The sequence below is a fragment of the Alosa alosa genome, chromosome 10 (assembly GCF_017589495.1).
Source record: "Alosa alosa isolate M-15738 ecotype Scorff River chromosome 10, AALO_Geno_1.1, whole genome shotgun sequence".
Lineage (NCBI taxonomy): Eukaryota > Metazoa > Chordata > Actinopteri > Clupeiformes > Clupeidae > Alosa > Alosa alosa.
Genome location: NC_063198.1, coordinates 14,232,219 through 14,246,956, shown reverse-complemented (window position 1 = coordinate 14,246,956; position 14,738 = coordinate 14,232,219). Strand labels below are relative to the sequence as shown.

At 41.2% G+C, this 14,738-nt stretch overlaps 1 protein-coding gene across 2 annotated transcripts; it reads left to right on the top strand.

Annotated features, from left to right (window-relative positions):
- The first annotated feature begins 2,304 nt into the window (after positions 1 to 2,304).
- On the top strand, positions 2,305 to 12,026 carry LOC125302520 (solute carrier family 2, facilitated glucose transporter member 11-like). 2 transcript variants are annotated; one of them, XM_048255740.1, is made up of 12 exons: positions 2,305 to 2,381; positions 3,250 to 3,348; positions 3,511 to 3,671; positions 3,873 to 3,997; positions 4,142 to 4,271; positions 4,463 to 4,611; positions 4,940 to 5,127; positions 7,378 to 7,488; positions 8,738 to 8,839; positions 10,722 to 10,797; positions 10,986 to 11,113; positions 11,577 to 12,026. In XM_048255740.1, the coding sequence occupies exons 1-12, from the start codon at positions 2,358 to 2,360 to the stop codon at positions 11,781 to 11,783; spliced, it is 1,500 nt and encodes a 499-aa protein (XP_048111697.1). In that variant the 5' UTR covers positions 2,305 to 2,357; the 3' UTR covers positions 11,784 to 12,026. The 2 variants fall into 2 exon arrangements, with proteins under 2 accessions (XP_048111697.1, XP_048111696.1); XM_048255739.1 differs by lacking the exon at positions 2,305 to 2,381 and having other exon boundaries at positions 2,988 to 3,348.
- The last annotated feature ends 2,712 nt before the right edge of the window (positions 12,027 to 14,738 follow it).

Genomic DNA, 14,738 nt, shown 5'->3' with positions numbered 1-14,738 from the left:
TTGAGAAAACATAAACTCTTCACAGACATGAACAGCGTTTATAAGTCAGCCAAGGTTATTGATTTGGAAGAAAAACAAAATAGAAAATAAGGTACACAAATGCAAGACTATACCGCACTGGGTACTTTCATAAGGTGATTTGGTTCATTTGATGTACACAGCTCCAGAGTTATCCAGGTTTAATTCCTTGATGGAGCAGATTTTGCCCTATTTAATTGAGAATATTTCAAAGACAACATGATATCAACTGTTGGAGAGAACTTGGACTATTTCATGGAAAATATAAGCACATTTTGAATTTCATGCCAGCAACATGTCTCAAAAAAGTTAGAATGGGGGCAACAAAATGCTGGAAAATTGGTGTAATGATGAAGACAACAAAAGGAGGAACATTTCACAACTCATTAGGTGAACTGGAACCATGACTGGATATAAAAAAGAGCATCCCAGAGATGTGGAGTATTCATCACTCTGTGTAAACCTGTGTGGGCAAATGAAACAATATAAGAATGATGTTTCTTATCATACAATTGGAGAGGATTTGAGGATTTCCTCATACAAACAAGGGACAGGGCTGAAAAAAAATATTGGGTGGCTGAGCTCTTTTGGATGGCATTAATTTCCCTCACGGGATCAAAAGAGTATACTGTATACAGTATACTTATACTTAAAACCAGACCATTTTCTGTTAAGAAAATCATTGATCAAGAAAACATTGATAACCATTGTCTACAGTAGGCCTACAGTTTAAAGTTCCATTCACAAGTACTATTGTAAACTCTACCATGCAAAGAAGAAATCTATTTAGATATGATACAGAAATTCATCATCTAAAATGGACTGAGGTAAAGTTGGAAAGGGCCCTGTGGTTAGACCAATCACATTTTGAATTATTTTTGGAAATCATGAACTCCTCTGGGCTAAAGAGAGAGCCTATTAAGCCAACATATCCAACTTGTTATGGTCGATTCAAAACAGCATCCATGATGGTGTGGAGGTGCATTTTGCACATCTGACAAGGTACAATCAATTCTGAATGATGTACACAAGGTTTGAGAAACATACAATATATTTTTAAGGGAATACCTTGAATAATTTACAAAAACAATGTCAACATTAATTCTGCACATATTTAAACAGTATTTCTCCATAGAGGAAGAGGTGCTAAAATGACCTGTCTGCAGTCCAGGCCTGTCTAATTGGGTGCATCATGGAATGAAAAGCATAATTAAGAAGACCCCAGACTGTTGAGCAGCTAAAATCGTATATCAGGCAGGAATGGAACCACATTTCATTCTCAAAACTTTAGCAACTGGTCTCCTCAGTTCCTAAACATTTACATAATGTTGCTAAATGAAGAGGTGAAGCAACACAGTGGTAAAATACCCCTGTCCTAACTTTGTTGAGAGGTGTTGCTGGCATTAAATTAAAAAAGAACATATTTCTTTTTTTCAAAACAAAACCAATTACATGTATCTCCTTAAACAGTTTATGTTGTCTTTGAACTGTTCTCAGTTAAATATAGGGTTGACATGATTTGTAAATCATAACATTCTTTTTTGATTCACATTTTACAAAACGTCCCAACTTTGCAGGATTCGGGTTGTACAGTTTCCATGGTTTTACTATGGTAAATCATGGTGATATACGATTACTATGCCCCTAACCATGGTACTACTGTGGTTTATCCATAGCACTTCACAGTGGCTGTGGTATACCATGGTTTACAGTTAAATATTCCAAATGAAACCAAGATCCACGCACAGCCTGGTTAGGTGCAGGTAGATTGCAGGAACACTTAAATAGCAAAAATAAGATGTTCTACTGCACACTGTTGACTTTTTACTCGGTTTTATTTAGAGCGAACAACGCGTTTCGCATATCAGGTTGAATAAAACCGAGTAAAAAGTCAACAGTGTGCGGTAGAACAATCTTATTTTTGCTATACCATGGTTTACCTTCATGGTAACTGGTTATACTAGAGTTTAACCGTAGTGAAATCATGATAAAAAGCATAGTCATAAACCATGGTTTGGTTATTAAAAAAATACATTAAATAGTAAAAACATGGTTAATCCGTAAGGGCAGTTAGAGAGGACGTTGTAATAAGTTAACATAATATATTCATACACGCATTCATAGGCCTACACACGTGTAGTTACAGGGTGTCAAAATGTGTTGCCAGGCTGCAAAGACGACTCACGTGAATCCATGCAAATTGGGCGCACTCTACAGATGCTTGCAAAAACGTTCACCCTCTGACACTATGATCACTTTACTAAAGCGACTGCACTGAGTCTGAGAGATATGCCTGTGATACATTGATAGCACTACGACATTAGCAACCGTGAGCCAGGATGAAAGCTGATCCTCAGAACAAGGTAATTCTAGTTTAATTTACGTTTTATGACGCAGCATTATTTCACGCACCGTGTATTGTAGGCTACAACTTGATCTGCATAAGTCAGGTTTACAGAAAGTTGGGCCATATGAGCATTTTCTGGTCACAAGAACTGCATTAGCAGGTTGCTGTACTAATCTTGTCCCATGGGATAATAAGTTTAAACCCCAGAATTTACTGTGGAGTTATTACGCACCGTATGTTGAATGTGAATTGATCATGTCTATCATTGAATGTAGCTCTAAGTAAACAGGTCTTGCAATGCTCCATTAAAAGGTTAGAATCAAGTAACTATTAAACTAAGAAAAAGAAAAGGTTTTGCAAAGAGGTGACTTTGCTGTGGTCAACAGTGGTTGCTTTCTCCGTCTAGCTACAAGGCAAGATATAGATATCACTGTAAATACAAACATCGTGACATTCAGGCACTTTTCCATAATGATCACAGAGGAATGTGTGGTATTCTATCAGCCAGTTCACTAACCCTACATGTCTTATGCAATTCATCAGACAACCAACTGTTGCGTAATAACCCTTCGTGAAAACCCTTCTGATAACCCTTGGGCTATTATTAATTGACAAACGATAATAAGACATCAATACCAGTTTGTTACCTTAATTTTAGACCTAATTTGTAAATGGTTGCCGGACCAGATTAAACTGCATAACGGACCACAATGTGGTTCGCGGGAATTAGTTTGCCCACCTCTGTCCTATAAGGTCATCTGGATATGGCTCAGAATGCAGATGCTCGAATGCAGATAGTCTCGAATGCAGATGGTTTCACTTTGGTCAATAGCCTTTTGCACTCATTTAACCGACATGACAAGTATTTTTTATGTATTTTTCAGGGTAATTCCAGGACACTGGCTTTGATGGTGACTTGCACAGCCATAGGGGGAACACTACAATATGGTTATAATCTTGCTATTATGAATGCACCAACCACTGTAAGGGGCATTCTTCTGTATTACGTCTATTGGTTGTATGTATTTCTTTGTGTCTTTAAATGCATTTTAATGTGTGCTGGTTTCATACATAACTGAATTTGTTGGCTTTGTATATCCATGGCAATCAATGGCTCCTGGCTCCAATCCTGTTTCCTTCTGCAGTATATTCAGACTTTCATCAATGAAACGTTTTTGGAACGATGGGGCATGGAATTGGAGTTGTATGAGGTCACTCTGATCTGGACATTCATTGTGTCCATTTTTTCACTCGGAGGACTGACAGGTGCACTGATTGCTGGACCCATGTCAATACGGTTCGGGAGGTAGGCTACTGGTGCTTCCTGTTATCAAGAAGTTGAGAAGGAGATAATAGAAGAAGATAATATTTGCCTGTGTTCTGAAGAGGGTTGCCTGTCAGTTATTTGGTGGAATTGCAAAATGTAGAATGAATTGTAAATTGAGTCCTTGAGACACATAATTTTTTTGTTAAAATGTATGTTATTTGGTTTATAATCCTGTTGTAGGAAGAAGACAATGTTGCTGAGCAATATCTTCCTTATGCTGAGTTCACTCTTAGGTCTTACGAGTAGAGCAGCAAAATCTTTTGAGATGATCATCCTCTCCAGAATCCTTGTGGGAATTAATGCAGGCACGTTCACATTCACCCTTAATGGCTGACCAAAAAGACTCCCATATTTGAGCTTAATCGCCTTAGTTGACATCTAAGACCATAAGATTAGTCGGTCATCTAATTGAAAGTAATGACTGGCCTCTTCCGTTTTTCCTTTTGCAGGGATCAGCATGAATGTTCAGCCCATGTATTTTGGTGAGAGTGCCCCAAAACATCTCAGAGGAGCAGTATCACTGTCCTCTGCTGTCTTCACAGCCTTTGGAGTGGTATTAGGACAGATTGTTGGTCTCAGGTAAGACCAAGGCACCTGCTAGCTAAAAGTCATGTCCTCTAAAACGATGTAAATTGAGAAAGACTCTAGGTTAAAGTAGTGTAAGAGCATTCATGTATTTACTCTCTTTTGCTTGAATTTTTTTCTTCATTCTTGAGTGCTTTTGGGATAATCTGGTGTGCTATGTTTGGGGTGCTTTGGTCTTTGTACAGGGAGATCTTGGGCAGCGAGCCATACTGGCAGTACCTGCTAGCTAGTAATGCGGTCCCTGGGTTCATACAGTTGCTCACATTGCCCTGGTTCCCTGAGAGCCCCCGTTACCTCCTCATAGACCGTGGGGACAAGGAAGCCTGCTTCGCAGGTAGGACATTTCGAGCAGGGCGAGGCAAACTCAACAATGCTTCACATGGATCAAACATCTCCCCATTAGGGTTTTATGTTCTAATTCTTTAACCTGTCATTCTGCCATGATATTGAATTCCAAATAGGCCAATCACCTTAGTTTTATCTCCCTCCCCAATAGTTCAGAGGAAACCCACAGTCTGAGGTATTACAGTGTCCACCATTATCACAAAACAATGCTCGCATTGTGTTCTCCCAAGTCATGCTTGGTTGCCCAGTACACCCGTAATGCTAAGAAATGGTGTTATTAGCTCATGACCTGATGTCTCTCTATGCGGCCTCCTTAGCGCTGAGGCGTCTCAGGGGCTGTGAGGTAACGCCCGTCGAGATTGAGGAGATGCTTCAGGAGCAGGCCGAGGCGGAGGGTGTGCGTCCGCGGCGAATGTGGGAGCTCTTCTCGGACCGTTCGGTCCGCTGGCAGGTCATCTCCGTGGCTATCATCAGCAGTGCTATGCAGCTCTGTGGTAATGACTCGGTCAGTATGCACACTCGTACTGACATGAAGGCTCAGTCAGTGATTCTAATCTAGTACACTTTTTGTGTTTTGCAAAGTTGCTCCACATGGTCCTCCAGCTGTCTATTCAATGCATGTGCTCTTAAAGCTGCAGTTGGCAAGATTTTTTTGATCATATTCTCTGAAACCGACACTATGCTCCGACAGAACAACATAAATCAGCCGGTTTTAGAAAAAAACCTGCACTTCTACCTCCACTTAGAGCCTGTTATTTGTTTTGCAAAAATCCACAACTCCCGGTTCTTCTGGTCCCATCAGAGCAGGGCTGTGTGAGATCTGACTGTCAATCACAGTCTGGTGCAGTCTGGTGTGCACTGACGAGCACAAACTCAATCACAGGGTGCTCGGTGGTAGTGGGGGAGGGGCATGAGAGTTGTGAACATTTTTGGCTAAGTCCCCTCAATCTGTCAAACTTGCCAACTGCAGCTTTAAAAGAGATGCATTAAAATTCCTTGAACAGAGGCAAACCTTTGTGTCAAACATGTTTTCTCTGAGCAGATACATTTGAGTGATTTTGTGTAAACATTCCATTTCAATAGTAGCCATCCGTCCAGCAGAAAACTACCCCCTTAAACTGTTTTTGAGCATTCACAAACATTTTTGGAAAACTCAAGGCAAACAGAAAACTGTTTGCAAATGTTCGCAACATCTCCCCTGTGAATAGGTTCATTTGACTGTGACTTCTGCACAGTGCAAACAGGCGTTGTGTTAGGGCCCGCATGCATCACATTCAGCCAGATCTGCGCAGGGCTGCATGAAGTCGAATAAGCCAAATGAGAATCAAACATGGTGGCTCGGGCGGAGCCCTAAACAATTCCATCCAATCAGCACGTCCAGGAGCATGGAGCATGGAAGGGAGGGGTGTATTTTAATTGACTGTGAGATCATCCTTGCACCAAAATCGTGGACTGCTTCTTTAATACAGTACCTTATTATGACTGCCGCGCTAGCGAAGCTATAGATTTAGTCAGAGGTTTTTCTTCTTCAGTGAATTTCAGTCAACGATTCCCCGGTACACCAAAAGACAGGGCTGCATGAAACTTAGTGGGCATGTAGCCCCATAGCCCCACAAGGATCACACAGAACCATTGCTTTTCACTTTGATCTGTTCCCACCCGCCACACTGGGCTGCCGAAAGGAGGGTAGGCCGGACACAGTTTTCTGTGAATATCTTGAGAACCGTTGGGCCTAGGATGACCAACTTTTTGAATATAAATGTAAATTTAGTGACTGTACACCAATCGGCCTGTAGATGGTTTATGTGGAAAAACAAGGTATTGTACTTGCAGGCTGAGAGGTTCAAAACGGCACAAAATATTTAAGTGTAGGACCATCATGACACCCTTTAAATGCATGCCAAGTTTCATAGAATTCTGTTCATGGGGGGGCATATCAGCTACACACACACACTCATCCACATACTGTACACACACACGCATGCATGCACACACACACACACATAAACACACACACATCACACATAAACACACACACACACACACACATAAAAACACACACACATGCAGGCAAGCAGGCACACAGACACACACACACACATAAAGACACACACACACACAGCATTACCCCCCCTACACACACACGCTCAAGCGACTTCCCCACACACACACACACACACACACATAGAAGCACACATATACACAAAAACAAACACACTATGCACACACTCATTTACATACACAAAAGTAGGAGATGGAGTAGGAGATGGAGACAGATTAAGTGTGATTTATTTTTGCAGAGAGAATGTGCAGGACTGGGCAGCGGTCATATTTTGTACCGCTCTGTGGTACATCTAGTTATCGAACAAGGTGATGTTTCCACTTACCACGCTGTAGTCAGTGATCCAGTGGACTTTGTGGCTCCTATTTCTGTGTTTGCAATAGACCTGAGAATTTGATATGTGCCTTTAATAATACAGGAGGGAAAGATTTTGGAGAATACCACTTCATAGTAATTGATAACATATTTAGTGTGAATATAATAACCAAGCAAATCGTGGTTGATATACAGTAGACACAAACAAGAAACAAGGAACGTATTTGTTTTTTTTTTTGTCAAAAATAAACCCTTTTTGTTTTAGTTAGTGAATGTGTTTGTTTCTTTAAAATATCACTGAAATCTCTCTCTCTATCTCTATATATCTCCTTGTACAGATCTATTTCTACATCTCCCTCTCTATGTCTCCTTGTACAGATCTATTTCTACGCCTACTACGTATTTCAGGAAGCTGGCATAGATCCCAATGCCATCCAGTATATTACCATTGGCACGGGCACGTGTGAATTCACTGCCTGTATAATATCTGTAAGTATATGGGACTTATCCGGATTACACAAACTGTAAAATGACCTTTCACCTCTGTTAGCAAAGGCTTGCAAAAATGTATGCTGGTTGGCTGTTAGAAAATGAGTTATTTGAGCTGTGAACTCTGGATCTGTCATTAAATGTTTTATAAGAGATATTTATCACTGCTTTTTGGCAGAAAGAATTGTGATGATAATAGGATTATGATAGAAGACAAAATATGATAGGAGTAAGGTAAAGATTGAAGATGAATGTGTAAAGCCTGTGCTTTCCAAAAGGTAATAGTGCTTTTATAATAAATATTCTAAAATATTTATATAAGGTAGAGATGGAAGATGAGGGTGGTAGTAGGGGCTAAGGAGCTGGGCTAGCATGCAGTAGCCTGAAAAATTATGGGGTTGTGGTCAAAATAATCCAAGACAATTTAGGTGTGATATTGCAGCTTAATTCACGTCACCGGGGACGTGTTACCCACACGAAATGTCAAGTAACAAGCCCAAATCTCAGTATTTGAAGTCACTTCTTATATCCTTAACACACACACACACATAAATCAGGAGATGCCACCCTAACAATGATTCATCCAACCAGTTAGTATTAACCTGCATTAGCCTCCCCACTCCTTGGCCATGTTTGTGCCCCTGGGGTCAGGACCATCAGACACCCTACAACAAACATTCTTCTCACTCTCTGGAAATTTCCACAGATGGAGGCTTCAGGGGCAATACTACTAAGAAAGAGGAAGGGAACTATATTATCATAGCACATATACATGGTTTAATATTTTATTAAATGAGAAACTTATATAAGAAATTATACCACAGGTTCATTTCCCTTCCACTGTTGTGCCCTAGAGCAGGGGTTTTCAACTGAGTGTGAACCAGGGACCACCATTCTGACTAATTACGCAACCCCAGGACCACCTCTGAATGAAAATACTGATTCCTACATTGAAACTACATTACTGAATCCATGGTCACGGGCCACTAGCAAAGTCCTCACGGACCACAAGTGGGCCGCAGACCACAGGTTGAAAACCCCTGCCCTAGAGCAAGGCACTTAACCCTGAGTTGCTCTGAGGAGAATGGCCCTTGTTTTGGATAAAGTCTTTGGATTAGTCTTAAATAATTCAATGTAAATGTAATGCAAGATAAACGCGTAAAGCCTGTGCGTGTTGAATGTGCCTGGTCTTGTCCTGCAATGTAAACAAATAAATGTAAATGTAAATGTAAATGCCTGTGATTAACAGAGCCTACTGATTGAGCGACAGGGCCGGCGCTTGCTACTGATGGGAGGTTACGTCCTGATGGCATGCTGGGCTGTGGTGTTCACTGTGGCTCTGTCGTTTGAGGTATGCATTATTAACCAACGACACTGCAGGTACACCCTCTCCTGTCCACAGGTGATACCTGACCACTCTACACTACACACTGAATACACTGGAACACTACACTGGATAAGACTAACAATTTGTCAGTCCAAATCATGAATATTTGAAATGAGCTTGAGGGGAAGTATTTCTTCTTTGTTTCCTTGTTATTCTGAGATGAAATGCTGTAGTTTTCGGAATGTTCTTTTAATTGAAAAGTCAAAAGAGTAGTATACATCGCACACTGGAGGGTATATTTTGCTAACTTTATTTGGCGTGAACAACGCGTTTCGCAAGTTGCTTCATCAGGTTCACGTTCACAGTCAATCTGACACCCGCAGGTGAAATAGGTGGTAACATCATCATAAATGACATCTATCATAAATGACATAGATTGTGTATATGTAGGCCTATATGCAAGCTAAAATATGCAGGATATTGAATTGATGATATTGATTGCAATTTCTGGTTTGTTAGTGGAGTACTTTCACTGGGTCTGGTGTGGTCATGTGATGATGTTACCACCTATTTCACCTGCGGGTGTCAGATTGACTGTGAACGTGAACCTGATGAAGCAACTTGCGAAACGTGTTGTTCACGCCAAATAAAGTCATCAAAATCCAGTGTGCGATGTATACTACTCTTTTGACTTTTCAATAGTTATACTGCACACCATCAGCACCTGGAGCAAGAAGAGCTGTGCACAGGGATTTTGACCTTTGATGGAGTTCTTTTAATTGAATTTGAATTAACAGTTCAACAACAACACATTGCATTTATATAGCGCTTTTCAAGACACCCAAGGCGCTTCAAAGTGAAGGGGGAACCTCACCAACTACCACCAATGTGTAGCACCCACCTGGGTGATGCATGGCAGCCAAAATGCGCCAGAACGCTCACCATACACCAGCTTGACTTCAGTCAGCATATTTAACAAATCTGTGAGCCTGTGTATCCAGACATCTGCTTTCCTACAACTTGGTCCCTCTGTGTAAGGCTTATACTTACATGAATCATTTTCCCATGAGATTTTGACAGACACGTAGACACATTGACAGAATTAGAATCAGAATTTATTTGTCATTGGACAAGTCCAATGAAATGAAAAGCTTTGCATTTTACAGTAAAGTGCATATCTGTAATGTGACATGTAAATGGCTTCAATCTGTTTTATTGTTTATCAGCTCCATATTAAGTACCATAGCACTTCAGAGACAGTGCAAGTAACCACCAAGTCCATCCAGTGAAATGCAGCATCTGATGACTAGCGATGTTAAGTCCCACAGGAGCTGTCTGAGGCTAGCAACACCAGTGAGCTGTGATAACAGCAGTGCACTAGGCACCGACATGAACAATGAGAACATGCAACCACATGTGTTCAAGTGTTAACTCAATCAAACAGTGCATTCAGGTACACTCCAATTTAAAGGGCATGGACAGAACTCACTCTCCCTCACTCTCCACCTTGATGCACCTGTAGCGCCTTCCTGGGGGCACCAGGTCAAACAGATGGTGGCATTGGTGTGAAATGTCTGTGATGATGTTTCTCACTCTGCTGAGACATCTAGAGTTGTACTGTACATGTCAACCAGGGTGGGGAGGGTGGCGCTGACCATTTTCTGCCTCAGTTTCGACACATGGAATACTGATAGTTCAAGTCATGATCGTAATGCAAGCACCAGTGTTGCATAGGCCATGTGTTTCAAGACTAACAAGATGGAATATGTACTCATCAGTACATATTAACACATTTACAGTCATTTAACACAGTAAATATTTTTCTTATGTGACAATGGAGTTTTCATAGTTCTCCGCATCAAAGACAGTGTTGTTTGCCATTGTAATTTCCCACTGTTTCTGACAGCATAAAGTGACTTGGATGCCTTACCTCAGCATGGCCTGCATCTTTACGTATATACTCAGCTTTGGAATGGGACCAGGTAAGAGTTTTTTCTTCTGCATCTAAAATAGGCAAATGTATATTCATTTGTTTCTTTGGGTTTCCAGTTTTAAACTAAGTTTTATATTTCATTAGTGTGTGTGTTTGTGTTTTTGTTTGTGTGTGTGTGTGTGTGTGTGTGTGTGTGTGTGTGTGTGTGCGCGTTTCTCTTGCATGTCTCCCATTCAGCTGGTGTAACAGGAGTGCTGCCCACAGAAATTTTTAACCAGACAGCTCGGCCGGCTGCCTACATGATTGCTGGCTCCCTCATGTGGCTGAACCTGTTCATTGTGGGGATGATTTTCCCCTTCATTGTGGTAAGAGCTGTTGACCTGAATCAGATTGGATATTCATGTGGAAGCTCTGTTGTCAACTATTAGAATGAGATCATTCCTGAGTTTCTACACAGTGTTTTCACCATTTTTAGTATAAAGAACACATTATAACTACTCAGTCAGACTTAACTTTCAAAGGTGGAGTGATTTATGAACATTCTAGGTCTGGAAAAGTGTTACGTGACTTGCTGTGTCTCACAAAAGGATGTGTGACAAAGACAGTTTAATGTCATGATTTTGTCAATCCAGCAAAAATTACAGGAGAAAAATATTATCAATCCTTCATACATTTCTAAAAATGTGGAGAACAGCGATTATTAGGGAGCATAAGCACTGATAACTACACAAATGCACATCATTTCACAAAGGAATATAATTCAAACCTCTCTGTATTCTGTTCCATCCTAGGCACTCTGTCGTGTTAACTGTGTGTTTATGTCTTCAGAATGGACTAGGCCAGTTCTGCTTCGTTCCGTTCTGTGCCGTCTGTGTCCTCACGGCGCTCTACATTGGCCTGTTTTTGCCTGAGACCAAAGGCAAGACCCTCCCTGTCATTGCCAGTGAATTTAACCGGCTCAACTTCCGCAATCAGGATAGGACTGGCCAAGCAGAGTACAAACTAGGGGAAGTCCAACACTCCACCGCCCTGTAGTCACATGCAGACTCACTACTGTAACAAAGCGGTGCAATCAAAGATTGTGTCGTGTGACAATCAAGGATTTAGTCCTTGAGCCAGACCCCCTAATTTTGGTCAATCGGTACCATTCAAGGGGAATAAGTCTCATAGTGATTTTTGACACGATACACCACCCTACAATTAGACAATATGTGATAGCATTGCATTTTGGGTATCTTTTTGTGTTTTATCAGCCTCTTTATGTCCATTGTCTGTCTATAGAGGGATATCTTACAGGTGAATAAACTAAAATAATAATTAATAGATATCCCCACATGATTATTATGACCGCCGCGCAGCGAAGCGGCGGTCATATAGGTTTAGTCAGATTTTTTTTTTCTTTTTCTTTTTTTTCTTTTTCGCATGCCCAAATTTCCGTCAATGATTCCCGGGACACTGAAAGACCGGGGTACACGAAACTTGGTGGGCATGTAACCCCACATGGATAGCATGGAACCATCGTTTTTCGTTTTGATCTGTAACCCCCGCTGGACTGGACCCCGAAAGGAGGGTAGGGCGACACAGTTTTCTGTGAATATCTCGAAAACCGTAGGGTTTAGGAGGACCATCTTTTTTTTTGTATGTTGATCTCAAGGGGCCATGTCAACCCATTCCATAACCACTCATTTCATGTATAGCGCCACCTAGTTAAAACACAAAAAGTAAAAATGAGGTGTTGTAATTGAAGGTATCTGTGACCTAACATAGTCAAAACTGCACGAAATTGGAAGTGTAGGATCATTATGACACCCTCTGTATGCACGCCAAGTTTTGTGGAATTCCGTTCATGGGGGGCCACACAATAAATTAATTTATGTTACTATACACCAACTGGCCTGTAGGTGGCCGGAGACAGTTTTCTGTGAATATCTTGAGAACCGTAGGGGCCTAGGAGGTCCACCTTTTTTGTATGTTGGTCTTAAGGGGCATGTTAACCCATCCCATTACCACTTATTTCATGTATAGCGCCACCTAGTTAAAAATGAAAAAGCAAAAATTAGGTGTTTTCATCACAATATCTCTGGCTGACAAGGTCAAAACTGCACGAAATTAAAAGTGTAGGATCATTATGACACCCTCCGAATGCATGCCAAGTTTTGTGAACTTTCGTTCATGGGGGGCCTTACAATAAAATAATTTATGTTTACATTTAGTGACGTACACCAACAAGGATTCCCGGGACACTGAAAGACCGGGGTACACAAAACTTGGTGGGCATGTACCCCCCTATGGATAGCATGGAACCGTCATTTTTCGTTTTGATCTGTAGCCCCCCGCTGGACTGGACCCCCCAAAGGAGGGTAGGGCAGACACAGTTCTCTGTGAATATCTTGAGAACTGTAGGGGCCTAGGATGACCAATTTTTTCCGTATGTTTGCCTCCAGGGGTCATGTTAACCCATTCCATGTGCACACATGTGCATAAACAGATACACACACATACACATACATTTACAGTAATCATACGTATGACACATACTCACACAGTAGACATATGTACGCATGCATGCACATGCACAAACACACATCACATGAGCAAACACACAAGCAACATACACACACACACACACACACCCACACCCACACACATAAACATAAACTTGTACACGCACACATGCACACAATTCAAGAATTTTTCCCGTCATCTACTTCCTGAATTTTTGGTAATTGATACCCGGGACACCGAACCACCGGGGTACATGAAATTTGGTGGGTATGTAGCCCCACTAGACTTTTACGGAAAAATTTCATTTCGTCCCCGGGGACCATCACCCCCCCGGTAAAAAATGAAAATGCAATATTATTCTGATTTAATCGCCCCTATCTTCAGTTAAGATGTTCAGAACTGCACCAAATTTTATGTGTATGATTGACCTGGCATTCTCTGGGGGTACGCCAAGTTTAGTAGAATTTCATCCATGGGGGTCTAAAAATTAGGTTATGTGTACATTTAGTGACTGTACACTCATTGGCCTGTAAATGGCGGCGCACACATATACACATGCACACACACAGGCACCCACATACTATCGGTATTAGAACGGCCGATACATAATTACAAATTCAGTAGGATTAAAAGAAAGCCAAAATAAAATATTTATCATCATCATCATGGCTGCATTTTCAGTATTGGCGATAAATAGTTGTTTGTCCACTAGATTGCGCATCCTTGCAGTGAGACGTAATTTTGTTGGAAGTTAAAAGTGGGTTGGAAAAACAATGGACGCTTCCTACAAGGACTGTAATTTACCGCAGGGAACATCTAATAAGGATAGGACGATGTTCACATGAAGTGTAATTCCCATTTCTTCTTGAAGCCGATATAAATCTGAGGATGTTAATCGGACATGCTTGGTTTTTACTGCAGGTGCGTTAATCTTGTAATATCAATAAGGACCTAGGTAATGTTACCGTTAGCGTTGGTTGAGTGATGAAGGCCCATTTGATTGATTGCATTTGTAGAAAACTATAAATGCGGTTATACCAAGCAAATTGATAGCAGCACTGTTTGTATCTTTCGACTGTCATTTATTGCACGTGCTACAAAATCATTCTGTGCAATGGAAGATTTACCAACGTTACACCGGTCTGATACAGTTTTGCCTATACATGTGTGAGACTGAGACGCCTGTTTATTTTGTTTTAAGTGCGTGCAGGCTGCAGGGTGTGAGAGGGGAATCGATGTGCTTTGATTCCAGCTTGGTAGTTGTTGTCTGTGAAATTAAAAAGCACGTGTGTGTGAAGTATCCAAACAATGACACCTTCATTATGGCTGCTTTAGCAACACACCTTAAGCTACTGTGTAGTGGGTCCCGTTTAGAAGTGGCTACTTCATTCGCGCTTTCCTTGACTCATGGAGCTGCGTGAATGTTATTACAACTTTGCGCCCGCGATATGGCAGTTTAAGTCCGCTTGATACTGTAAGGCGTAA